Source organism: Poecile atricapillus, chromosome 1 (assembly GCF_030490865.1).
Source record: "Poecile atricapillus isolate bPoeAtr1 chromosome 1, bPoeAtr1.hap1, whole genome shotgun sequence".
NCBI lineage: Eukaryota > Metazoa > Chordata > Aves > Passeriformes > Paridae > Poecile > Poecile atricapillus.
In genome coordinates, this window is record NC_081249.1 from 123,803,429 (window position 1) to 123,830,184 (window position 26,756).

A 26,756-nucleotide genomic window follows, 5' to 3' on the forward strand; every position below is an offset into this window, starting at 1 on the left:
TAAAGAGCAGCGGATAGACCTGGAATGAGTTAAGAGACTTGGAGACTCTCCTGCGACACAGGTTTGGGAGCTGTGTTGGATTTAATGTGTGTTTGTACTGAGCGATGATGGTAAAAGCCCGGCTGGCTGCGACTCCGAGGATCTCTGTGTGCATCCAGCAGCCCCGGGCTCAGGGGGATGGATCAGCGATGGGTCAGCGGGAGGATAAACGGTGCAACAAGGGAGTTGTTAAAACCTGGCAATGGGCTTTGCGTTTCAGCCTGATTTTTGGCGGGGGAAGATCTGGGAGCGGGAGAATAACCGGGAGAGCTCTGCCTGAGCCGCTGTCCCCGTTGCGCTGGCGCCTGCGGGATTCCTGACCTCGCTCCGACCTCCGGCCCAGCTGGAGCGTGTGGGGTGTGCGACAGCTCTGCTCCTGCCCGGGAGGATGTGTGTCCGTGCCCTGGCTGCCAGCCCTGCTGGCTGCCTGCCCCGCAGCCTCCCGTCCCGCTGTCTGTGCCATCCCTGGGGAGCGGGATGCTCCGGCTCGCTGCCTGCATCCTCACCCCACATCCAAGGGGGAAGAGCTGGCGCTGCCTCTGCTGAGCCAGCCGTGCCTGCTGGTTGTGCTGGCTTTAAGGAGCTGAACCTCCCGGGATGGCTCCATGCAGAAATGATTCCACAGTCGTGCCCAGCGGAGCAGAGAGAGCGGATCGGAGCTCGGTGTGAGGAGCTCAGTAAGGATCTGAGCTCCGAGTTAAGGCACTGAGCTCAGGGCGAGGTCTTTGCAACTTCATATCAATGAATTTATAACCAGATCCTTCAGCACAAAGTTATCCTTGAAAACAGCGATTTATGTGTTTGTGTTTGACCATCTTCTTGGAATTACTCATCCAGAGTGTTTCACTTTGTTTAAAAAGGCTTTTTTTCCCCAGAGATAAGAAACTCCGCCTCGGTAGTGAGCTGATTGTGGAGCGGCTTCTGTGCTTATCCCCTTGGATAAGAGGCTTTATTATACCAAATTACGGGATAATCTCTGGACACGCAGCCACAGCATCGGATCTCTCCTCTTTTGCTTGTTTTACTTTTTGATCCAGAGCTGCTCAAACCAATCCAGGGGGTCTCTTCTGATAGGAATCACCATCCTGTTTCTTGTCTGCGAAGCTGGCATCGGCCCAAACTGATGTTTTTTCAAGAAACCTTCTTTCTCTCGCTCAGCTTTTCCAGAGGCCTCACACGTTTGTCCTTTTTGCAGTTCTTCAGACCAAAATAAATATCTGATCTCACCCCAAAGGCCAGCAGAGCCTTGGCAGGGCATTTGTGATGACATCAGTGTCCAGCTTCACCCTGAGCTGGAAGGACAGGAGCATCCTTCAGTCTTTCTCTCCATCCCCTCTGGGAACTGGCCTTTTCCTCATCACACTGATATATATTCCTGATTTCTGACAGCCAAGGTGAGTTCTACAGCCTTTCTCAAACTTGTGTGTGCATAAATGCTGCTGGGAGACTGGCTCAGTGTAATGTGGTTGATATTATAATGTGATATTATAATAATAATGTATTTTAATGTTGTTTTTCTGCTGGTGTGAGTAAACAGTGAGGAAAAGGCCTAGAGTTTTACTGCTCCAGTTACCCAGGGTGGAGGCTGTGATGCTCTTAAGGTGAATATTGGGGTTTGGAGGCATTTTGAAGAGGGCTGGGAAGCACAAAAATCTTTTTATACCTGTAAGTGGTAATTTTAGGGATGAGCTGCTACTCCAGTCCCTGGTAGTAGATCACACTGGGGCCTGGCAGAGTATTTCCTTGGGAAGGGCTGTGTGGGTTCCCCTTCTGCCTCAGAAGAGAGAACCAAACCCTTCCATCATTGTGGTGTGTTGTATAAACTTGTAGGCAAACCACAGCAGCCTGAAGCTGGGTTTCCTCAGTGACATTTTATTTGCTAAATGTGCTTTTTCTGAAGGGATGGATCTGTCTGGGAAACATATTCCCATAGTTTTGCACATTCTGAACATGAGGCAGCTTTTAACTGCTTTGGAAATCAAATTACTGCTCACTCTGGGTGTTAATTAGGCACACTGAGTGCAACCACAATTAATTTTCCTTGGTGGCACAGGGTTTAGCCATGCAAACCAGCCCTTGAACCCTGTATTTGCTTGGCTGTGCCGTTCCTATAGAGACTCTGCATCCCACCCCATACCTTTGCTTCTCAGACCAGTCCTTAAATTCAAGTTCCATTTGGAAAATATCCCCACTGACTTCATGGGCAGTTTTCTATTTCTCTGCATTTCCAGATCCAGTGGGCTATCCTGTATAACTGCTCCTGACCTAGAGATATTAGTGGGGAATAGGAACAAAAAGGGATGAGCAGTGCCACACTAACATGCCTTCGAAGAAATAAAAATTCCCCGTGGCTGCTTTGGAGTTTGCTGCAATCAGGCTTTTTCTCCAGGAGGAGGGATTGATTTTTGTCTCAGTGACATGGATTATATATGTTGGCACGGCTTCAGTTTGGGCTGGTGTTGAGATCAGATCAGGACCTGCCCTCTGAAATGAGAGCACGAACCTGGTAACACCTCGTGTGTGCAGCTTTGCTGGTGGCAGGGTCGGATATCGGTCTCTTCCTAGAGTTAATGCCGTATTTACATCCAAATAAAACCGGGAAATGTGCAATAATCTAGCTGCAGGCTCTCGCTCTGCGCTCCAAGTGCTTTGTCTGCCTTGGCTGACAAAATGCTCTTGGCTCCTGATCAAAGGAAACTAAGTGGAAGCTGGTTTTCTCTTGATGTTAAGAAAGCTCCTGACAGAGAGTCCCTGCAAGACTGGTTAAGAGCCCAGGCCCCGTGGTAGGCTAGGAAAACTCATTGAAGAAAAATGCGGAGAACAATGGTAGTGTGGAACGATTTGGGAAAGGGCTGTGTGAGGAAATGGCATCCCGATGGCTGGGTTAGTGCCGCAGGCACCCAGGGGATGGCCTGAAGCAGCAGGTGAGCGGCTGGGGTCGTTCTCAGGGGTGGTTTGTGGGAAATGCCTGCCAAGTGCTGGAAAATCCTGCCCTCTGGCTCTCCGGTGGTGGCACAGTCTCCTCGGCTCAGCAGGTAGACCGTGTCTTCTCCTCCTCCAGGTGCTAAACCTGTGCAGGAATTATAGAATTATAGAATTAAAGAAAGTGGGGCACAATGCCTAATTACGGGTGGTCTGGCCTGGTATTGCAAAAACCATCCATTATCAACACACAAGGCCACGGACGCGCTGGGATGTGACCTGTGCTGCCGGCAGTGCCCAGAACCTCGGAGCAAACCTGGTGGGTTGTCTGAAATGACACTTAAATATATTTTGGGATGAGAGCAGTGTCAGGTGTTGCTCAGGCCTGTGCCTGACTGACACCCCGACATGCCAAAGGAGCTGGGAGACTCAGCCTGGAGAAAAGGAGGCTGAGGGGGACATTTTCGCTCCTACAGCTCCCTGACAGAAAGGTGAAACCAACGGGGGGTCAGGCTCTGCTCACAGGGCACAAGGGACAGGAGAGGAAATGACCTCAGGTTGCACCAGGGAAGGGTCAGATTGGACATCAGGAGGAATTTTTTAGTTTAAAGGGTTGTCAGGCACTGGAAGGGGCTGCCCAGGCAGGTGGTGGAGTCCCCATCCCTGCAGGTGTTCAAGGAAGGACTGGATATGGCTGGGTGAGAATTAGCCACAGGTTGGACTCAGTGGTCTGGGGGGGGGGGGTCTTTTCCAACCTGGATGATTCTCTGATTCTGTGATTAGAGGGCTGGAGCAGCTTTGCTCTGGAGACAGGCTGGGAGAGCAGGGGGTGTTGAGCCTGGGGAAAACTCCAGGGTGACTTCAGAACCCTTTTTAGTGCCTAAAGGGCTCCAAGAGAGATGGGGAGAGACTTGGGACAGGAGATGGAGGGACAGGACAAGGGAGGGAACAACTTTCCACTGCCAGAGGCCAGAGTTAGGTGGGAGATTGGGAAGAAATCCTTCCCTGTGAGGGTGCCGAGGCTCTGGCACAGGTTGCCCAGAAAAGCTGTGGCTGCCCCGGGATCCCTGGAAGTGTCCGAGGCCGGGCTGGACGGGGCTTGGAGCAACCTGGGCCGGTGGAAGGTGTCGCTGCCCACGGCACGAGGTGGCACCGGCCGGGCCCCGAGGTCCCCTCCGCCGCTCTCTCGGTCCCCCCGGGACTCGGCCGTCCCCGCCGCAGGGCCCCGTGCGGGGCGGGCTCAGTGCGGGGCGGTGCCGCCGCCTCTTCCGCCCCGCGCCGTCACCGCGCCCGCCCCGCCCCGCCGAGCCCGGCCCGGCCCGCAGAGCCGGCCCGGCCCGGGAGCTCCCGGCCATGCAGCCCCGCGGCCCCGGCCCCGCCGAGCCCCGCCGGCCGCTCCCGCCGGGCCGCAGCCGGGCGCGCTCCCGGGGCGCGGCGGGCGCGGCGCTCCTGCCCTCCATGCTGATGTTCGGCGTCATCCTGGCCTCCAGCGGGCTCCTGCTCATGATCGAGCGCGGCATCCTCGCCCAGGTCGGGCCGCCGCCGCTGCACCCGCCCGCGGGGCTGTCCCGGCGGGACGGGCGGGACTCGACGGCGGAGCTGGAGCTGGAGGTGCTGCGGGACACGCGGAACCGCACGATCCGCGCCCTGTGCGGGCAGCGCTCCATGCCCCGCAGCGTCTGGGAGCTGCCGCCCGGGCAGCGCCGGACCGTGCTCCGGCACCTCCTGGTCAGCGACAAGTACCGCTTCCTCTACTGCTACGTGCCCAAGGTGGCCTGCTCCAACTGGAAGCGCATCCTGAAGGTGCTGGACGGGGCTCTGGAGAGCGTGGACGTGCAGGGGAAGATGGACCACAAGAGCGACCTGGTGTTCCTGGGCGACATGAAGCCGGAGGAGATCAGCTACCGCCTGAAGCATTACTACAAGTTCATCTTCGTGCGGAACCCGATGGAGAGGCTGCTGTCGGCCTACCGAAATAAATTCGGGGAGATCAAGGAGTACCAGCAGAAGTACGGCGTGGAGATCGTCCGGCGCTACCGAAAGAACGGGGGGAACTCGGCCGGAGACGACGTGTCCTTCTCCGAATTCCTGCAGTACCTGCTGGACGAGGATGTGGAGCGCATGAATGAGCACTGGATGCCCATCTACAACCTGTGCCAGCCCTGCGCCGTCAGGTACGACTTCATCGGCTCCTACGAGCGGCTCCACGCCGACGCCAACCATGTGCTGGAGCACATCCAGTCGCCTTCCTTCGTCCGCTTCCCGGAGCGCCAGGCCTGGTACAAACCTGTCACGGCCGAGACGCTGCACTATTACCTGTGCAACACCCAGCGCCGGCTGATCAAAGAGCTCCTCCCCAAATACATCCTGGACTTCTCCCTCTTCGCCTACCCCCTGCCCAACATCACCAGCGAGTTCTGCAGGCAGTGAGCGGTTCCTGTCCAGAGACGGTGGGAATTCTGCCTTGGCTACGAGGCTACATGGATTTGCTTGCACAGCCCTCGCTGCTGCGTCAAGCATGCTCCTCTATGCATTATTTCCTAATTTTATACTTTGCAAGCACTGTTTATATAAAGTACTCCCTACTGCCTTCGCTACTTAGGATCCTTTTTGTACCTCTCTGACTTTCCCGTGTACATACGCCGCTGGCTCGAGCACAGTAGCTTTTGTATCTCTATTTTGCTCTAAATCCTTTTTTTATGCCACTACGTGGAGAACTCCTGTAACGATTCTGAGAAATTTATATATATTAAGTATTTTTCTTCCTTTTTTGGGTTTTGTACTAAAGGTTGGCTGAATTGAGATCGTAATGTGGCAGTTGATGCACTAAAAATTAGCATTGTTAAACTGGTCCCATGTGGGTTTTGGGTATAAGTAGAAAAAAAAGTAAACCAAGCCCCATTTATCCTTTATTTTCCCATTGTAGATGGTACTTAAATGAGGCTGGTCATTTTTTCTGTGTCAGTAGTACCTCTGGCTTTTATTTTTAATTTTATTATTATTATTATTATTTACCATTGAAATATAGCTAGGGATAGGATATTACCCCCTTTCTGGGTGATTTTGGAAGTACAACTATTTACCAACATCGTGTATCAGATGCAATATCAAGCCATCACATTCTGCTCTTTTCTCTGAATTGAAGCAATACAGACTCGGGATAAGATCAAAGCCCATCCTGGTCCTTAGGATGGGAAACAAATCCCACTGGCCACGTGCCAGCTTGCAGCCTCCTGGGTCTTTACATGGAAACCACTGTGGAAAACCCCTTTCTTCAGCCATGTTTGAAACAATGGCAACTTGTGGATTGATTTTTCCCTCCTTTAATAGCTGTGCACACTCTTTTTGTAGCTCTTGTATTTAATTATGGCTCTGAAATTGTTAAAATTTGGGAGATAACGCAGGATGTTGTTCTTGGGAGGCTGTGTCCTCGTTTCTAATAAAGTTTTTTATATGAATTAGCCTGTTAGTGCTTTTCCTTGGGATTGTTTGTGTCCTTGGAGAGGCCTCTGTCCCTCATGCTGAGCCACAACACAAAGGTGGAATGAATTGTTCCTGTTGTGATTAATTAATATTTTAATTGTCAGAGCAGCACCAACACATGGAGAAGTGACACACTGGAGCCAAATGCATAACAGGACACAGGGAAATGGGATGAAAAGCAGCAGAATGGGCTACAAATTGCTGTGGAGCTGGTACAAAGTGGTAGGGATGGGTTATGGATCTGGTGAATTTCTGGGATTTCTCTCTTCATTTTCCTTTCCCCTTTTTAAGGTGCTTTCTTCAGGATTTTAACATTTTCTGAAAGAAGGGCATGGAGCCACATCCAAGCCCACTGTTGGGGGAAGTGGCCAAGGACAGTTTGGGCTGAGGGATTTTTATGTTTGCTAAGGGGTTCATGGCTGGGTATGAGGGTGATGACTGGAACATTCATGAATTTGAGTTCCTGCCTGTGTCCTGAATCTGTGTGCACCCATACCAGGCCAAAAATGGGTCAGAAATTGTCTTTTCTCTCTTGGTGCCCACTCTGAAATCAGCAGCATTCCTGTCTGTCCCCAGGGGTTTTGGTGCCTGGTGCTGGAAGAACTGGAGATCTGTCCTACAGCCAAAGGCACCAGATCCGGCTGGGAATCGGATTTTGTTTTGTAAAACAGATGCTGTTGGGGGGGGTTGGCTGAGCTGTAATTAAAACCTGACCTCCAGGTCTCCCTAACTAGGAATAAGTTGGTGAGACTTCGCGTTCTTTGCTTCTGGGAACATTTCCCGCTTGTTTGGTGATTTGGTTTTTAATTAAATGTTTATTTCTCAGTAGTTTTAAAGGTTTATGCTGCTTGTTTGTTTATCTGCTGCAGCTTCTGTTCTCTATATTAAATTTCTGTCTCTTGTCCCCTTAATCTAATTTACTGTGTACAGGATTTTGCTTTTCTCTGACTCTCTCACTCCTTTTCTGGGCACCACTGATCACCCTTTCCTCTTTAAATAAAGCAGACAGGCTCCCACCTCCTTGTGCCTTCCTGTGAGGAGGATTTTAATTCAGGTAGAGCCTTGTAGCTGGGGAAGAAGTTTGTCTGCAGGTCAGCAAAAATGAGAAACCTATCAGGTTTCCATTATTTGGGCTTCATTTTATCTGTGGCCAATGGTACAATACTCCGTGGCAGCTTTGGATGAGTAGAGTGAAAAAAGTCAGCTCCCTCTGCAGCTGTATCATTTCTTCCCTTTGTCAGGTGTTTCTCCAGGGTGGAATAAATCAGGAGGAGATTCCAGAGCTGACAGCAGGCACTGGAGGTGAGAGGTGCTGGGCAGGATCCAGCCATCCCCTGGAGCACGGGGAAAGGGGTGACAGCTGCAGGAGCAGGGAGGAAAACATGAAGTTATGAACTGGTTTGAGTCTGTTCCAGTCTGGCAGCTCCTTTTCCCGCCTTTCCATCCCTACACGTGCAGTTATCCCGCAGAATCAAAAGGGAATCTTTCCTCTTTTGAATTTTATTTTGTTAATCCTCTATTCTGCACTGAATGCCCCAAACTTCCCCGAGTGAACAGCCCGAGGTTTTGGCATCAGGGGTTTGTCCCTGCTTTTTACTCGCTTGCTTACTCCAATTTTGTGCTGATAAATCACATCCCTGTCCCTGCTGCTCCCGTGTTCTCCCTGTAGAGGCCTGTCCAGGGCTGTGGAGACACCACAACAGTTTAATTCTACCTCGTGACACCGAAACCTTCTGATTCTCTCTAAAGTACCACAATGTTACTGTATTTTGTCAGTAGTCACTTCTGCTCCTGCTCAGCTTTTGGAATTTGGAGCTGGTTTGGAATTTCCCTGCGCACCAGGGAGCAAGACGGGTTAGGAACCTTTGCTGTTCCAAAAATCCCACTTCACGTGTCATCTTCTTTACCAATTCCAACATTGCACCTGCAAAGCCTTGTTCCACCCCTTTCCAAACCCCAAGCTGTTGGCTTTTGGCAACGTGACTCTGGGAAGGGGTTTGGAACATGTTCCCTCTGGTCCTCATGCTCAGGTCAGGGTGTATGTCAGGTTTCTCCTCTTTCCTGTCCGTCTTCTGTGGATTTTGCAGGAATAATCGACTTCCTGGCCAGGCACTGGGGCTGAAATAAACACATTAAGGCTGCCAGTCGCCAAGCTGGCTGGTAGCCATGACCTCGGATCTAGCAGGAATAAAGCTTTGGGAATGGTGGCAGGAGCAAGTGGTGCCAGGGACGGCTGCTCTGACGCCTGCAGACGGCATCACACCAGCCTGGCTTCTGCTCCTCTTGGCTCCCAGCCTCCCTCCTGATGGACGAGAGTCACCACGGGCTGGGGATCTTGCTTTGAGCATGAACATCCTTGGGATGTTCCTTCCCTCGCAGGCGGGGTTTTGAAAGAGCCAAAGGAAAGCGTCTCCAATGGGTCTATTGTGTGTCGAGATATTTTTGTATTCGTAGAATACCGGAATGGTTTGGGTTGGAAGAGGCTTAAAGATCGTCAAGGTCCAACCCCCTGCCACGGGTGGGTTTGAGAGGCTGTCAGGCACATCCCTGACGTGCTCTTTGCCACTGTAAACCAAGGAAATGAGGAAGGCTGGGATGAAAAGCGCCGTGCCCAAGTGCTGCCCCCGCCCTGCACCCCTCGGCTTTTATCGCAGCTATTTTGCATGTGAATGAGAACTTTCCCATTTCCTTCTGGGGCTTGAATTGGCAAACGGGGAGTTGTTAAAAAATCTCCAGTCTTCAGCCCCGACAAAGGATGGTTGCCATGGAAATAATGGAAGTTGCATCGTGAGCAAAATATGTCCAGGCCAGGCGCCAGCGGGAGGGAGGGGGGAACAGAGCACCTTGGAACCTTCTGCCAGGGCCCATGTGCCTCCACGTGGTTCTCCTTATCCTTGGCAGTTTGTCCTTCGGGTTAAAAGAGGAGAAATCAGAAGTGTCATGACTGGATGGGAAGGGCTTGCAGAAATTCACCTGCTCTTTCCACAGTGCTGCTGCCACCAAATTCAGCAGAGCTGCCCCACACTGAGCATCCCAAAGGATGTTGGGAGCGGGATTGGAACCGTAGCTGGAATCCCATCTCAGGTACCAGGCAGGAATCTCCTGTCTCAGTTATGTCCAACCTCTTCTTCATGTCTGGGAATCTTCCTGGTCTGTTTTCCACTTGCCTATAAAGACAGACAAGGTGGTTTCCTTTTATTCTGGGAAAAAAAACACTTTGGATTTTAAACTCTCCAAAAGCCTTTTCCTTTGCAGACCCACAGTTATAAACTGCATCTTCTGTTGCTTTCAGCAAATCTTAACGTGATTTCGAGCCAAAAAGCTTGAGGAATTTGCTTTATACCTCTCCAAAGTGCTAATGGGAGCCACAGAATCCTTGCTGAGCTATGAGAGAGACTAAAATAAATCTCCATCAGGGTTTATCCATGAGCTGCAGAGCTCTTTGGCGAAGCCTGGAATCAGTGTGGAAACTGCACCTTTCAGAGGCTCTGGTGAGTGGTATTTGCTGGTGGGAGCTTGGAATGGGGAACAGTGGGGCACTTTGGGGTCTAAACACATCCCTCTGCCCTCCTGAAAGCACCAGGGGCTTGGGAAGAAGCTCAGAGCAACCAACAAAATCATGTTTATTGCTGATGGGGAGCATCAGGTGAGGAGGAAAATAGGGATGTGGGAGCTACTAGCAACACACAGCTGCTTGAGGAAACCCCTGTGGAAGCTGCCAATGTTTGAAGGAATTTTAAGGTGCCAGAGTGAGGAGTAAAGGATAAGGAGCATGGCTAGGCGCAGCCTCAGATCCCCTGCCAGCAGCAGAGCAGAACTGAGAAGGTTCAAGCTCATTTCTAACCTGGGAAAGTGCCAAGCAGGGGGAAGCAGCAAAGGCTTGAGATTTAAAATGCAAAAACGTAGTAAATGCATATAAATATCTGGATCTCCATGCTGCTTGTTCATCACACACCTCAATCCCACCTCCTGATCTTTAGCAAGTCCAAGTGGAGGTTAAGCTGATAGAGCCCAGCGAGCCTGAACTTTGGGGGAGAATCCCAGAATGATTTTGGTAGGAACAGACCTTAAAAATCATCTAGTCCCACCTCCTGCCATGGGCAGGGACACCTTCCACTATACTAGGTTGCTCAAAACCCCGTCCAGAATCAAGGTGTTCTGTAGGATCATGTGGGTCAGGAGGCTTTTGGGGGCTGGGGGCTTTGAAGGAAGCAGCAGCAGGGGATGAGGGGCTGGGGACACTCGGGGTGGCCACGAAAACATCTGGTTTGTGGCAGAGCCCTGACAGCAGGGCAAGGCTGGGGGGTCTGTCCTGCTGAGCATTCACAAAGAGCCCCCCGGAGCCAGGACTGGTTCTGGCAGCAAATTCCTGTTGCTGACAGGACGATGCTGCAGAGACACAAAGTCTCCCCGGGCACTCGGCTCTGCGCCGGAGCCTTCCCTGGAGCAGCTCTGCAGGAATCCACCCTCTGCTCGCTGGCTTCAGACAATTCCTTATTAAAAAATCCTTTTAACCAAGCCTTGCAACAGCAAGGGTGAGCCCTGCAGCGTTTCAGTGGATCTTTGAAGACTTGTAAGTGGTAATTGTCCTCCGGGGTGGGCTGGGGCAGCTGCCTTGGTGGGGTCACTGCACGGTCCCACCGCCCCATCCCGGCCTGTCACATCCCTCCTTTCCCTGATCCAGGCTGGGATGCTCCTGCACAGCCCATCCCTGCCACCCCTCTGATCTTCCAGGGCTCAGGTCTGCCTGTTTGTTCAGTGTTTAACACAAGCCCACCCCTCCCCGTGGCTCCCAGCTCCAAACCTGCTCTGTCAGAGCATTATTTTCCCGGGGGGACTCTGCCAGCTGCTCCCTCCCATCCACACACGGCCCCGGAGGGCTCGGCAGAATTCCTCATCCCACAGGGACTGCTGGCAGGAAGCAATCTGGCAGACAACATGTTTAGAGGAGACTAATGTCTCGGAGCCACCGAACCATTTAATTGCCAATAAACACAGCCCACATGTAAATAATTATGGAGACCCAGGAACTGTGTCGTCTTCCATGGAAGGAGGGAGCTGGCAGCCTGGAAACACCCTATGGCAAGGGGAGAAATTAAGATTTCTTGTTAATGCAGAAGGGATGAGCATCAGTAAACCTACCTGGGTATTTCCAGGTGTTGCTTCGGGCTCAGGGTGGCCCAGGAGGTGACGGTTCCTGATGGAGTGAGAAGGACAAAGCTGTGCCTTGGGGTGAGTTTGAGGGTAAATCTTGAAAATTCATCCATTTGCTTCACCAGGCTCTTGTTGCAACCCAGTGGGATTATTGCAATATCTTTTTTTGCCACATTTTTGGGATAAAGAGCTGCGAGGATCCTATTTCAGAACTTTGGAGTTTTATCAGCATCACACACATTCTCAGCAATGCAAACTTTCCCTTCGGAGCCCTGGTAAAATCTGCAGGGACCTATTGTTCCCCTTCCAGGACATCCCATCCCATTCCAGCCCCTGCCTTGAGCAGGGACACCTTCCACTAGACCAGGTTCCCCTCCAAGCCCTGTCCAGACTGGCCTTGGACACTTCCAGGACAGAGCAGCCTTCTCTGGGTGATCTGTGCTCTGAGGCCTCGCTACCATCTCAAGGAAGAATTTCCTCCCAATCTCCCATCCTACCCTCTGGCAGTGGGAAGTCATCCCCCCTTGTCACTCCAGGCTCATGTCCTGGTCCCTCTGCAGCTCTCTCGGAGCCCCTTTAGGCACAGGAAGGGGCTCCAAGGTTTCCTTGGAGCCTTAGGCATCCCCACTGCCATCTTCCACCTCCTGAGGTTGCTCTGGTTCCATTCTTGGAGCGGGAGGTTGTCAGCATGCAGAGACCCCCACTGTCACCACCAGAGGAGCTGTCTGGATCCAGCAATTTGGCTTTTCCCGGGGGGTGAGGGGGGTTTGATGGGTTCCTATGGCAACCAAGAGCCGCTCTGCAGCGCTTCCCTGCGTGGCAATCAGCGCTCACCTCGTTTATGGAATTAGCGCCCGTCACCTGCATGCTGAGCATGGCCTCGGCCTCGTTCCACTCATCACAGCCCAGAGATGGGCTGGAGCATCTGGGGGGAGGCAGCCACCCCCTGCTGGAGCATCACCCCAAGTTCTCTGCTGCCAGGGGCTGTGGGATGACTCCATCCCTGCTGCAGGAAATGTCTGTGTCTCCCGCATTGCTCCCAAAATTGGATATTAACGTGCAGTAAAATTGGTGCTTTGAGTGGGAGGGTTTTTGGGGTGTCTCCCAGCCTTGCTCCATCCTCGGCATGCTGAAGACTCCCAGGCAGAGGCACCAAGCCAGGGCTGTGTCTGTAGCTTTTTGGCGACTGGTACAAAGCACCCCATCCCTCATCATCACCTTGGGGAATGATGTTGAACTAAGTCTGGTAAATGCCAGATCTGTCCCCGAGTGAGGGCACGGTGACCGCTGTGTGTGACTAAGGAGATTCTTGGCATCTGCTGCGGGAGTGGGATGATGGATAAAACAGATGAATGAGGAGTAAACTGGGGCTTAGGAAATCTTGGTTAATTTGCTGCAGCGAGAGCTTGCTACACTCACAGAAATTAAAGTGTGAGCGCTCGCAGTGACAGAGGAGGAGGAGGCACCGGGGGAATACAAGATGAGTCAGAAGTGGGCACATCCATAAATCAACTGTGGTGCTTTCAATAATTCAACAATGCTGGAAGATCCAGCAGTTCACAGAGAGGTGATGTCCATGGGAAGGTGCTCAGTCTGCCTGATCCAGTGGGATCCAGCCCCCAAGTGTCCAAGGCCAGGCTGGACAGGGTTTGGAGCAAACTGGGCTGCTGGAAGGTGTCCCTGCCCACGGCAGGAGGTGGAACTGGGTGGGATTTAAGGTCCCTTCCATCCCAAACCAGGACCCATTCCGGGTCCTTACTGTGAGCCTGAGCTGTATCAACTGTGCTTTTAGCCAAGAGAAGTGAAAATAAGCCTGATTTACTCATGTACATGTCACAAACGTGCCTCTTTAACCAGAGCCAAGATCTGGAAAGAGTTGGCCACAGTTTGTACAGCCTATGGAATCTGCTCAGAGAAATGGAAAAGGTATTTTGCAAGTCCTTTAAAGGAAATCAGAAGTGGTGGCTTGAGCCAGAATGTTATTCACAATAAACCGGGAAATAATGGTAATGATAATAATTATAATAATAATATAAAATGAATCAACAATTTCTAAGCCTTTTCCAGATCCACAAATAAAATCTGCCCAATGATCCTGGCTCAGTGGAAGAGCTTCTCTGTTCTGGATGTTTTGTCATCACTGGTGACATCGAGACAGAACAAACACAGTGAGACGGGGGCTAAATGTCAATGGAAAATTACCAGGCTAATTTTGTTTGCTGTGCCTGATTTGGAGGCAGAGGAGGAAATTTCTAGGAGTACACATGGAAACAGTGTTGATCCCTCATGTGCATTTAGAGCTGATGCTCATCTCAATTCATTCTGCAGGGCAGGACAAAGGGCCTCATCATCTGCAGCCATGGGAGAAACCTGGATGGGGATCAAATAATGGGAATAAAACCTTGCTTGTAGGTAAGCTCTTTCAAACAATCATTTCTCAAGTGCTTTTGAAAGAACATCACTGGAATAAATTATATTATCTGCCCCTTAGAGCTGTAAACACCTAAACAGTGACCAATATTTTCCCTTCCTGGGCTGTGCCGTGGCAGAAGGAAAAGCTACAGGCACCAAATCCTGGTAGAGAAGAGGGTCATAGAATGGAATTGTTTAGGCTGAAAAAGATCTTTAAGATTGAGTCCAACCATTATCAACCATATTTCAGCCAACAACAGAGTTTGTGAGGAAGAAACGGCCTCAGGGACAATATTGTGCAAAACTCCTAATAATTGACGATGATTTAACAAAAATATCCCCTTTATCCCCCCTGGTTCCTGGGAGAAAAGCTTCGAGCAACTTCCTGAGGAATATTCTGCAGAATCAGCCTTCAAACATGTTTTTCTCCCTCATTTATCTGATTAATTTACTTTCATTAAGAAAACAAACCATGTTCTCCTTTATATATCCAGTTTCTGTGAATCACAGACTGCAGCCCTGGGATTTCTGTGTTTATTCTCAGAAGTCACTCAGCTTTTAGCTCACCCTCCCAAAATAGTGTTTTCCTTTTTCCTGCAGGTAATTTGAGGGATGAGCAAAACATCTTGACAGGGTGACCTGAGGGTGGGGGTTTTCTCTCCCAGTGCTCAATAACTGCAAACTCTGGTCTAGTCTGGAAACATGGAAGAGAAAACCTCATCCTCTTTGTGGATCAGTCCTTAGGGATGGATATATGGATTTTAAATGGTCCTGCAGATAAATGCAGTGATGGGAATGAGTGGGTGGTGGAGTTGGAGGGAGAAAAAGGCCAAGAAGTGTAATTTAAGGAAATGTAGGGGTTTTAATTAAGAATGAAGTAATAGAGGTTGTGATGGGATGAAATGAAGAGATGGCAGTGACAGGACAAGAAGAAATGGCTTCAGCCAAAGGGCAGGGTTAAATGGGATACTGGGAAGAAATTCTTGGCTCCGAGGATGGTGAGGCCCCATGGTGAGGCACATGAAGCCCAGAGAGGCTGTGGCTGCTCAACCCCTGGAAATGTCCAAGGCCAGGCTGGATGGGGCTTGGAGCAGCTTGGGCCAGCACTAATCCCAGCCTGACCTCCAAGGATCTGCCACTGCCCAGGACTGGGACAGAACTATCCACACCCAAGCTGGCATCTTCCTGGGATGTGACTGAGCTGCAGTCAGGGGTTTCTGGGGTTTGTGGGATTCACATCAATACACACACACAGTCCAAGCTCTTGAAGCCTTTATTACAGGAAGGACAAACAGGGACCTTCTGCCTTGCTTGGCTCCTCCTGGATGAGCAGCCCAGGCCTAGGGAAGCTGCAGGAAGCCAAGGAGGGAGCTGCTCTGTGGGAACACAACAGAGGCCACTGGCACTGCGTTGGATGGGTCCCTGCTCTGCTGGTCACCCCACAGAAGATCACAAGTCCTTCTAGGGCCTCAGCCAGAAGGTGAGCAAGCCTGTGGGTGGGCATACGGGGAGTGGAGTAGGGATCCTGTTGGGGTCCAGCCAGCTGTGTTTGCACTGGATGCTCCCAAGTGCCACGGGCAGGTTCCATGCAGGTCTGAGGATGTGTTGCCTGGGGGCTTTGAAGTCCTATTCTTGGAGAAGTGGGAGGTCATAGCTCTGCCCACAGAGCAGGGCAGCTGGGAGCTGCTGTGGCCCTGAGCTGTGGTGCCTATGGGGGTGCTGGTGCCTGTGGGCTGCTCCCAAGGGTTTCTCCTGGGAAATCAAGAGGTTAAAACCTAGATGGAAATTGGGTGTAGGGAGATGCTGCCTTCTGCATGTGCTGCTTGCACAGAGCAGCCTGAGAGGCCACAGAAGCACCTCAGACACTGAGGAGCACTGACAAGCAAACCCACCCTTCATCTGGCAGCTTCTGGGATAGAACAGCCTGGCACTGGGACCCCCACCTCCACTGCAGGACTCTAAACGTGGACATCCACCAAGCTAAACTTCCCTGGGAGCAGAATTTGAGACATCATTCCCAGGAAACTCATCACTAGAGGTCTTTTGAGTCCTGCTTGGCCATGAAGAGCAGTGATGACTTCATGGATGTGCCCAGCTGCCTCTGCACCTTTGGCTGGAGAAACTGGGATGCCGTGTCAGGTTACGGGGGCGGCTCCTCCAGCAGGACAAGCAGGTTATGGAAGTCATTCCCATTCCAAACCAGCCACGTGTTTTCAGCAGCCGTGTGCCCCCATCTGCACCTGCAGAATGCACATCTCCGAGCCTACATTGTTCCTTCACCAGTAAGCCACAATTTTAAAGGATAAATGCACAGCAATTTCACGGCTCCCCGTGCAAGTCGACCTCTCCCCGTGGCACAAAGTGCTGCCTGTTGCTTAGGAACAATCTATATCCTACACAATGAAGATGTGCGCTCTCCAAAGGGTTTTTTACACAATGGGTGTTTGCCTTGCTCAGACACCGACCCACCTCCTGCATAAACCATTGGTGAAGTCTTTGTGCTGCAAATGTAGCGCTGGACACCTACTACACCCAGCCACGATTTGGGATATAGGGATATGTCCCAGCCATGATTTGGGATATAGGGCTGTGCAAACCAAATCTCTCAAGGTCCTCCAGCTAAGGTAACCTGGATTGCAAAGCTATCTTGTCCGAGGCTCCGGTGGGAGCGTCTGCCAGGGTGGAGCAGGTGTTGAAGCGGGAAGCCTTGCAGGACATGGTCCTGGAGCTCTGCTTCTTGCGGTAGAAGTAGCCGCTGAGGTGGAACCAGAACTTGTCGTGGAGGGAGGCGTAGATGAAGGGGTTGTAGCAGGCAGAGCTCATGGCGATCAGGTGGCATGAGACCTGGATGACATTGACGTACCTCTTGTCCAGGATGGTGAACTCCTCGTCGATGTCCCGGATGAAGTTGACCACCTGCAGAGGCAGCCAGCAGATGGCAAAGCAGACCACGGAAATGATGAGCACCCGGAAGGTCTTGTGCTTGGTCCTGGTCCACTTGTCCCGGCAGGGATGGGCGGCCCCCGGCACGTTCCTCCTGCGCAGGTGGTGGGTGATGGCACAGAAGGAGATGGACACGGCCAGCAGCGGGAGCATGTAGGAGAGCAGCAGCATCAGGCACGAGTACAGCAGCCGCTCCCTCTCCTCGTGCTTCCAGAACTCCTCGCAGATGATCATGTCGTGGCCAATGGCGTTGAGGTCCAAGTAGTGGGTGTGCAGTGAGGTGGGCACAGAGGCCACGATGGAGAGCAGCCAGATGCAGGCCACGAGGCCGACGCAGGCCCTGCGGCTGATCCGCCTGCGGATCGGGTACGCCACCACCACGTAGCGGTCGATGGCGATGGCCGTGAGAGACAGCACCGACACGAAGACGGTGGCGGCCTGCAGCAGGGTGACAAAGTGGCACATGAACATGCCGAAGAGCCAGCCCCGCTCCTCGAAGGCGTAGGACACAGTGAGAGGGACGCAGGCCAGGCACATGATGAAGTCGGCCACCGCCAGGTTCCCGATCAGGAAGTTGGTGGTGCAGTGCAGCTTCTTGGTGAGGGCGATGAGGAGGATGAGGAAGAGGTTCCCGATGCACGCCACCGCCACCAGCGTGGCATAGAGCGGGATGAAGAGCGGCTTCAGCTCCAGGAGCAGGTCCAGGCCGGTGAAGATCAGGGCTGAGCCGTTGTGCCAGGAGTCATTGGGCAGCGGAGCCATGGGAGCCCCTGTGGCCAAAGCAGCTTCTCCACAACTCAAACACAGACAAGCCTGTGAGCTCTGGAGGGGACACAGAAATACATTTTGGTTGAACTTTTGGGCAGAAGGACCTGTCCCCAGAGTCTGGGCCTTTTGCACAGCCCTGTGCTGAGGCACTGGCTAGTTTAAATGAGTTGCTTAAGAGTCAAGATGCCCTGTGACAGACACAGAGGAGCTCCAATTTAGAGGAAAGTTGAGAAGCTGGCTGTGAAATAGTTAAGCAGCCAGCACAGATCTGTGGGGAGCTGCCAGCTTGGGGCAGTAGGACCCAGAAACCAGCTCGAGAAACCTCATGGAGAGTGACCTGGGAGGTGCACTGACGTAAGGCAGAAAAGAAAGACACGCCTGCATTTCTTGCTTTTTATTTTTCCCAGTTATTTCCACCCTGAGCCACCAAGCCACCAGCCTGGCTGGGCAGGAGCATCCTTTCCATCCCCTGCACTCCTGTGTATCTCCCACCCCAGCCTGTCCACCCTACCCAATCCCAGCCTGTCCCACTGGGTTCTTTTACCCCCTTGGTTATATCTTCACCACCCATGGAGCTTTGGCTTCTCCTGTCTTTTCCTGTGGCAGCTGTGATGGGAGGGAGGAAAGGAGGGAATGCCTGGCTCCCTGGGCACCTCCATAAACCCACTCACAGTAGCACAAGTGAATGAGGTAAAATATATTCCAGCAGAAAGTTTATGGAAATCAAGAGTTCCCCTCCAGGATCCTCCTTTCAAGCCCCACACTCTCAAAATTATTGTTTGATCTCCCTTACCAGGATCTGGACAGTCTTTTCCCCACAGTGGAAAGTCAAATCAGCATTAATTAAGAAACCCTTGTAATTAACCGAGGGAGATTGTGGTTTTCTACGTCCCAGCTGCACTCACAGGGTGCACGCTGTGATACCACAGCTCCAGGTCCCCGTGCCCTGCCTGGGGCAGGAACACATCAGGAGATCCATCAGGAAACTCGCAGCTGAGGAACCAAAATGCTCATTAACTTACAGAATGAAAATTCTGAAGCTCAATTAAATTCTTTAATTCTGCTTCATGTACTCACGAGAGTCAAACCATCCCTTCTGTGCATCGCCAGGGTCCTGCTCCCTCTCCGATGAATGCTGAACCCCGCGGCTCTGGCTGGGGTTTGGGGGGTCCAGGGTGTGGCTGTGGGACCCCCTGTCCCTGTCGGGAGCGCTCTTACCTGCCGAGGAGTCCGGGATGCTCAGGGCTGGGAGCCGCCGGCTGCCCGCCGATGTTCCCGTGAGGATGAGGAGGAGCGTTCCCTTCGCAGGGTGTTCACCGGGAGGCTCCGGCACAGCTGTTCGCAGCCGGGTTTTTGTGGTGTGGGGTTTTTTTTGTCTTGCTTTGTCTTTCTTTATTTTTTTTTCCCCCCCCCGCTGCCTGAGCCTTTCAGTCCCGGAGGAACAGGACGTTCCCACCCACGGCTCGGTCTTCCAGGTACCCGGGGGGACGCGCACATCCCACCGCCCCGCACCGCAGGTGGAGCCGCATCCCGCCCCCCGGCCCGGCGGGGAGCACCGGGGGGCTGCGGGGAGCCCCTCCCTCGCCCTCGGGGCCGGATCCAGGGACATTCTCCCGGCAGGGAAGGAGGGGAAGGCGCGGAGGGGACGGGGCGGGCGGGCGCAGGGACGGCGTGGAGCTCCCGGGGTCGGCAGCGGCCGCCCCGTCGGGAGTCTCGGCCCGGGGGCGAGGGAAGGAGGGGGAAAGTGGGGTGAGAGAAGAGTGGGGTGACGGTGGCCCAGCCGTAGGGTGATGGGCACCCAGCCCCGGGGTGCTGGTGGCCCAGCTGGGGGGGCAAGTGTAAGATGGGGTGAGGGTGGTCCAGCCACTGTGAATTGCCCCAAATGAGAAAGGGTACCAGGGCCAGCCTTACTTAAATAAGGGAAAATGAGGAATAATGATCATCCACTGGAATTTTGGGGAGATAAGAGGAATGGAAATCGTCAGAGCAGTCACAGGAGTTCTGCAAAATGGAGAGTTTTGGTGCAAGATGGTGATAAATTCATCACAATCTGATGGAGCCAAGCTGGTTGTTAAAGCTGGCTGAGCTGATCCAGAGGAGAATTCTCACCCCTGCCGAATAATCAGCAGGAAGAAAATCATCTTTGTCTCCGTATCAGCGCCTGACAAGAGCTGCTGTTAATTTTAAAGAGCAGAACACTCAGATAAGGAGAGCCAGAGGCTGGCTTGAGAGGAGAGAGAGGCTTTGGAGCCAGCAGTGGGATAATGAGTCCACCCCAAGGCAGTCACAGGCTCCATCCCAGCCCGGATGTGCCATGGCCAGGGTGACCATGGCCATGTGAGCTCTTCCCTCTGCACAGGCTTATCCTGGAAAAACCTTATTTGGCATCATCTTTGCTGGTCCCAGAGCCTGCAGAATAAATCACTCTTATTCCCAGAGTTTGTACTGCCCCACCCCAGGTCCTGGCTCAGGGGTACAAGGATGGGTTTGAAAGCTGCAGTCCACCCTGATGGTCGAGCTGGAGGTGCTGGAGGTCCCTTCCATGGCATCCTGGTGTCCATCCTCCCATCCCACAGAGAATCATTTTGCTGTCATTTTTACTCTTTTCCATGTCACCAGCGTGGATTTTAGAAAAAACCAGAGATCCCCGAGACCCTGTCAATTCCAAAGGAGGATGGAATATTTAACGACCATAAGCTGAAGGAGGGAGGGTTTAGAGTGGATATTGGGAAGAAATCCTTCCCTGTGAGGGTGGGGAGGCCCTGGCACAGGGTGCCCAGAGAAGCTCTGGCTGCCCCATCCCTGGAAGTGTCCAAGGCCAGGTTGGATGTTGCTTAAAGCAACCTGGGATAGTGAAAGGGGGTGGAACGGGATGAGCTTTGAGCTCCCTTCCAACCCAAACTATCCTGGAATTCTGTGATTCTCAGCATCACCACAGGGTGCTGCCAGCTCGTGCTTCTGTGGAATCGATTCCTTTGGTCCAAGCTTGTGGAGAACCACGTTTTTTCCCATTTGGATGGGTGGGAGCCTTTCTCTGCTGCCCAAAGTGCTCTGTTAGCCCTGCCCTCCCCTTGCTCTGACAAGGGAGCAGGTGAATTGTGTTAGATACAATTTTATTTCGCCCCATTTTGAAATGCCAGGCTGGGGCTGTGTCACCACATGGGGTCTCCACTGGCTTCAAAGGGGTACAGAAATGGGTGTTTCACGCAGTGAAAAAGGTAAAATATTGTCTTTTAAAGGCACAAAAGGCAGGAGGGCTGCTGTTTCCTGTGTGATTTACTCATTTATCCTGCCTGAAGGTCATTCCCTGGATCTGCACAGGTCTGTGCCCCATGGTCTGGACCTGATGCCGCCAGGCACCGCGGCTGCAGAGCTGCCTGTGCCTCTGAGGATGGGCCCTTCCTCTGTCCCTGAGATGTCACTGATGTATCTTTTGGGTTAAATTGTTAAAAACAGGCTGCGCAGGGCAAGGGTAGAGTCTCCAGCCCTGGAGCGATTGAAAAGCTGTGTGGCTGTGGCACTTGGGGACACGGGTGGGCTCAGCTGCAATGATCCCAGAGGGTTTTTCCAGCCTCAACAATTCTCCCTCTGTGGGAGTTATTTCCACACATAGGAAGATTGGTGTTGCTGTAGAAGCAAAAAGTGAGGCTGCTGCTTTTACCAGCAAGAGTTTGTTTGGCAGAGAGGAGCCCAGCAGCCTGCTTTTCCCAAAATAAACCCCAACACTGGGAGGTAAAGCCCTTGCTACTCAAATCATCACCAAGTGCAATGACACATCACACTCCTATTCACAGTTTCACTGACTTTGAAATGAAGTTTTAAAGGGTTTTTTTTATGGTGATTTAAGTACAGACCCACCCCAAGTCTATACTCTCTGTTATAACTTAATTATATATGTTTATGTAACTATATTTATTATATACAGGATAAAAAAAAAGTTAACTCTAGATAAGGGATTAATTTAAGTAAATTATTTCTCAATCTTTGCAGTTATCAGCTGGATGTCCCACATGTCTCCATAGAGCAGGTCAGAGAATCTTGGAATGATTATTATTTTTACAAGTGAAATGGTAAGAGCTGTTCCCTCAGGTCCCTTCTCCAAAGGAAATGCTTGGTGATGTGGATGTGGAATTATTTCAGCACAGTTCTTTTGGGTACATTTCTTCCTCAAATATGTTTAAGAACAGATAATATAATATAAAGCATTGTCATAGTGCTTGCTACCAATAAGAAGAATTTTATTGATTGGGAAATAGGCTGGGGACAGAGAAATTGCTGCTTTCTCTCTCTGCACAAACCATTTCTGGGAACATCTCAGTTCTGCATCTTTGTCACAGCTTTGTTACATCAGGTGAGAGAGATCTGCACAAGGACATAGATTTAATATAATAAAGGACAGTTAAAGGATAAATTAAAGAGGACATTTAATGACCAAACCAGCAAGACACAAGGCTTGTGAGTTGTGCATCGCTGGCACTCAGATGATTCACCCCATTTCTCAAGGTTTAAAACACAAGGGACTGTTTTAATGGAGAATTCTGAGCGTGACTTTTTTGGGAGGTGAGCCTGGGCTGGGACTTACATCAGGAAAGCTGATGGTGGGAACAACCTCCGAGTTGTGACACAGTGACTGAGAGAGCAGCGCCTCGATTTGGGTACAGAGACAGGAAACTGGGAAGCTCCAGCAAGAATTTACTCCTAAAAAAGTATTTTCAAACAGATACATAAACAAACACGGTATGAATCCAGCGTGGATTAACTCCTAGAACCACAATTTCCCCCAAGGAGCTCTGACAGACTGTGCTGCTTCCCTCTACCGACCTCCAGTGTTGGTGCCGAGGCAGAACACACAGATCAGCAAAAAACCAGCACAAAAATCACAGATTTTTGGATTAGTAAAAGGGAATAACCCTTTGAAGAGTTAAGCAGGGTGAAAAAAACAATTAAATACTAAATACATTTCAAGTCAGAGAATTCTATGCAATTCTGTGATGGAAAGAAGTTGTTTGTCCCTGGCTACTCCTCTTGGCTTCCCAATACAGAATCTCATCTGGTCTTTTTCTGGAGAGGCTGAAGGAATAAAGAACAGGTACAAAATGACCAACAAGAAGAAAAATTCTCTTCCAATAGTCTAATATAGAGAGTCTGGGCAATAAAGTGGGATACTAGAGGGTACATTACAGAGAGGAATGTGAAATAGCTACAATGTCAATGACACCATCAATTTATTGACTGCAGTGAGAGCTTCAAGGTCCCAAATTCACAGAGGTGAGAAATATCCGTCTTCTTCCTGGCACAGCTTGGGGCCAAGTCAGCCTGAAACAGTGAAGATCTGGAGAAAACACCAAAGTGGATTTGGCAGGAGAGGAAAAAAATGCCCAACTGAGCAATGGAAAGGTAAAAGACAGGAAGAAAGTGATTCAGTGGTTTCTCTGCTCTATTCTAGATGATGATGTTTTCTGGTGCTTCTTTTGTTCTGCTTTTGTTGTTGTTGTTGTTTTTTAATGTGTCTCCTCATGGATTCCAAACAATCCACATCCAGGCTGGAACGATGAGGTTGGAGAAGATGGTGAGGTTTTGGTTCAGCTGTGTCACAGGCATTCCCTCTCATCCCTACCAGTGCCATCGCTGTCTCCAGAGCTCCAGAGCTGGAACTTGGTGTGTTGGGGGTTCTTTCTTTTAAAAATTACTTTTTCAATTACTGATAATTTGCTCTATGCCCCCCTTCCTGCTATTCCTATGGCTGGGTACATCTTCCAGGGGGCTGGGACAAGAGGCAGCCCCGGGCACGGCAGGGGGCTCTCACTGCTCCGCAGCCAGAGGCTCCTCCTCGGCCTCCGGCTTCTCCGGCTGCGATTCCGGCGGGATGAGGCATTGCACCTCCTCGGAGCTGATGGCCACTTTGTCAGGCTGCAGCCAGCGCTTCAGGTGCTCCAGCGTGCTGGGGACAGCAAAGGGACACCGTGAGACCAGAGAGTGACAGAGCCACACAGGAACACACAGGAGAAGCGAAAGGAAAAGCCTCCAGGGGCATTTCCTGCCCCTCTGCGGGTATTGCTGTTCCCACAGGCGAGGTCTGGCGTGGGATGGATCCTTGTGCCAGAGGGACAAGCAGAATCTGTCATTCTACAAAGCCACCCCCTGCAGGTGGGCCTTTGAAACTGTGCTTAGAACACGTTTTATGATCTGATTTCTCTCAGTGTAAAGGACCTGCATAGGATCCCTTTCAGCCTTTACACACCTGAAGTCCTCTTCTGTCTCTGTAGCCAAAGACTCCAACTCAATCAGACAGAGGGCAGGGTTACATGGGATACTGGGAAGGATTTCTTCGCTGTGAGGGTGCTGAGGCCCTGGCACAGGCTGCCCAGAGAAGCTGTGGCTGTTCCATCCTTGGAAATGTTCAAAGCCAGGCTGGATGGGGTTTGAAGCAACCTGGGATAGTGGAAAGTGTCCCTATCCAGGGCAGGTGGGTGGAACTGGATGAGCCTTAAGGTCCCTTCCAACCAAAAACAATCTATGATTCCAGGAGTTTCCAGCTTTCTGGGCTGGAAGTGAAAAAACCTCTTGTTCAAACAAACCAAACCCCCGACTGCCTCTTTGTGATGAAGATCAGGAAATATTTTGGGGGGAAAGGGAAGGGAACAAAAAATCAGGAAGAGTATCTCAAAATGTGTGAGCATTAATAGCACTGGAAGGTTAAAAAACCTATATAACCCTAACTGTATAACATCATTATTCGATGCACTTAAAAATTAAGGCTTGTTTAATTACATCAGTGGGTGAGACTCAAAACTTCAGCACCATTCAGGAGTGACCTCTAACTTCACAGTCAAGTTCTAGGGACTGAAATTCTTTCTTGGATAACATCCTCACCCTTTAAAAACAGCAGAAAGAGCTGAAAAGCTTGGTTTTAAATACAAATCGCATTGAAGTTAACTGGAGACCAAAGAAATCATCTGAAACCTCCTTATAAACAAGGGATTATTTTTCATGGTCTGGCTTAAGTAGATTTTCTTCAAGGGAGAGAAATAATCTTCTCGTCATCCAGAAGCAATCATGGAAAATGTCAGCTGAGAAATGAGGAATTTGGAGAGCATTCCATGTGATTGGGAATGGGAGATTGCTTAGGAAAAGGGCTCCCGTCTTACTTCTGACATCACCTGCATGAGGGCAATGGGGGAGAGAGCAGAAGCACTGTAAGAGAGGCAGGGAAGGGAAATCTCATCCCAGGACTGGCACCACCTGAGACACACCAGGCATTCCCTCCTCTGCTTCATCCCTTCCCTACCCCATGTGTGAGGAGGGAAATCACTGAGCAGGTCCCAGCTGCTTCCATGCAGTCTGAGGGGTGCAAAGATCAGAAAGGAGCACTGGAAGTTCAAACCCTACGTGCTCTGTTTTCCCTCTAGCACAACCCCAATGGGCATTTCCAAAATGCTGCGGGAATCCCGTGGCAGCCTCTCTGAGCTGCAGGGAGGTGGTGTTTCTGTGTAATGTCCTGTCAAAACCTTCTTCTAGTTTTTAAGAGGTAAGTGGTGACCCCTTCCTCGTTACCTCTCGTCAGCATCGTGGCCCTCGACGTAACATTCCGCCTCAAACTTCTCCTGCAGGAACCTGTCCCAGCATTCCTTCTTGGCCTGGGACAGCGTGCGCAGCATGTCCTTGGAGGTCACCTCCTGGGACAGGCCTTTGATCCTCATCAGTCTTCTCTCTGTGAGGAGAACAGGGGATTTTGTTATCTTGGTTATATTTTGGGCTTTTTTTTTCTGGAAGGAGAGAAGGATCTGGACTTCTATATCAAAAAAGTAAGTAGAATTAACTTTTTGAGACTAATTTCTATTTTAAAAGCAATTTTCCCCTCTGTATTTCAAGCCTGCGTGGCTCTCTTTCCTATATATACAGAAGATGATGTTTTTCAGGTGATGCTTCTGAAGGAAATAAGGTTTGTGCAATCAGCCAACTCTGCCCATTTGGGGTTTTAATAACTTTCACACTTACTGCTCAGTTTCCATGAAATCACACAGGAGGGCACAGATCTCACAGGCACTGAGTTCCCACAATTTCCATGCAAATTGGAATATAAATCACTCTCATTGCATTACTCGGTGCGCTGTGAAACAGCAACGAAGGCACGATGAAAGTTCTGGCAGAAATAAAAGCTTAAAAAGCCACTTCTGCCACCTGCTCTGTTGCTGATTGCAGCCTCCCACTTATTGTGGAGGGTAAAAACCAACTTTTTCAGCTTTTATTTGATAAAAAGTTCCTTTCCGCGGCAGAGATGAAGAAGCTCTGACTGAGCTTCACCTTTCCACTACCGCACTTGAGGAAAATTCGTCAGATTCTGTGTTAAATAGCTGGCAGACTATTTGACCACAGCGGTGGCACCGCATAAACAGAGCTGTCACCGGGTACCTCAGCAGTGGGAGACACTCACCCAGGGATGCTAAATACACCTCGGAGTCGTTCAGGGGTGCCCAGGGCTTCGGGGCAGCTTGGGAAGAGCCGCCCGATCCGCCGCCCTCGGCGTAGGAATCCATGAAGGAGTCTGTGAAGGCATCGCCGGCGTCCTTCTGCTCGGGATGTGGCAGACAGGAGCAGATCTCAGCCCACAGGTCCTCGCTGGACCGGGTCACCACGGAGTCCACGCTCTCGATCATCCTCATCGTGGGATCCTGCGATGGGGGGAATAAACCGTGAACACCCAGCCGATCCGCCCGCCCAGGCCTCCGCCACCTCCCGCCCTCTGCCCAAGTCACGCCAGCGGACATTCCAGGGAATTCTCATGGCAGCGGGAGGCCCGGCCGCGCCCCGGAGAGCGCTGTCCCCGCTGCTGCCCGTGGGGCGGAGGGGCCGCCCGGTCCCGCACCCACCGCCCCGCGCTTCGGGCACCGCGGCAGCTCCGCCCGCGCCTCTCCGGACCCGGCCCGGCCAATCACCGGCGCCGCGACCGACCAATCACCGCCGCCACCGGCTCCGGCTCTGACCAATCACGACGCGCAGCCGGAGGAGCGAGGGCGCCCATTGGTCCGCAGGGT

At 51.5% G+C, this 26,756-nt stretch overlaps 3 protein-coding genes across 5 annotated transcripts; 1 reads left to right on the forward strand and 2 right to left on the reverse strand.

Annotated features, from left to right (window-relative positions):
- Window positions 1–4,279: 4,279 nt before the first annotated feature.
- Window positions 4,280–6,422, forward strand: CHST14 (carbohydrate sulfotransferase 14). The gene has a single exon (XM_058848235.1). The coding sequence runs from the start codon at window positions 4,315–4,317 to the stop codon at window positions 5,389–5,391; it is 1,077 nt and encodes a 358-aa protein (XP_058704218.1). The 5' UTR covers window positions 4,280–4,314; the 3' UTR covers window positions 5,392–6,422.
- Window positions 6,423–16,624: 10,202 nt separating this feature from the next.
- Window positions 16,625–17,716, reverse strand: LOC131573614 (prolactin-releasing peptide receptor-like). Its single transcript, XM_058827740.1, has one exon. The coding sequence runs from the start codon at window positions 17,713–17,715 to the stop codon at window positions 16,630–16,632; it is 1,086 nt and encodes a 361-aa protein (XP_058683723.1). The 5' UTR covers window position 17,716; the 3' UTR covers window positions 16,625–16,629.
- Window positions 17,717–21,704: 3,988 nt separating this feature from the next.
- On the reverse strand, window positions 21,705–26,691 carry CCDC32 (coiled-coil domain containing 32). Of its 3 annotated transcripts, none has more exons than XM_058862955.1 (4): window positions 26,592–26,691; window positions 26,156–26,393; window positions 25,276–25,432; window positions 21,705–23,662 (listed from the first exon to the last, which is right to left on the reverse strand). In XM_058862955.1, exons 2-4 carry the CDS (start codon window positions 26,382–26,384, stop codon window positions 23,524–23,526), a joined length of 525 nt encoding a protein of 174 aa, XP_058718938.1. In that variant the 5' UTR covers window positions 26,385–26,393; window positions 26,592–26,691; the 3' UTR covers window positions 21,705–23,523. The 3 variants fall into 3 exon arrangements, with proteins under 3 accessions (XP_058718938.1, XP_058718945.1, XP_058718932.1); XM_058862962.1 differs by having other exon boundaries at window positions 26,588–26,644; XM_058862949.1 differs by having other exon boundaries at window positions 26,488–26,619.
- Between the last annotated feature and the right edge of the window lie 65 nt (window positions 26,692–26,756).

What these genes read in the sequence shown, in the direction of transcription:
- CCDC32 (XM_058862949.1), bottom strand. An exon ending in GGTGTATTTAGCATCCCTGG is followed by an intron (nt 25,433 to 26,155) that starts GTGAGTGTCTCC and finishes TTCTCCTCACAG; the next exon opens with AGAGAAGACTGATGAGGATC. An exon ending in GGCCACGATGCTGACGAGAG is followed by an intron (nt 23,663 to 25,275) that starts GTAACGAGGAAG and finishes TGCTGTCCCCAG; the next exon opens with CACGCTGGAGCACCTGAAGC.
- CHST14 (XM_058848235.1), top strand. Translation starts at nt 4,315, where the DNA reads ATGCAGCCCCGCGGCCCCGGCCCCGCCGAGCCCCGCCGGCCGCTCCCG.
- LOC131573614 (XM_058827740.1), bottom strand. Translation starts at nt 17,715, where the DNA reads ATGGCTCCGCTGCCCAATGACTCCTGGCACAACGGCTCAGCCCTGATC.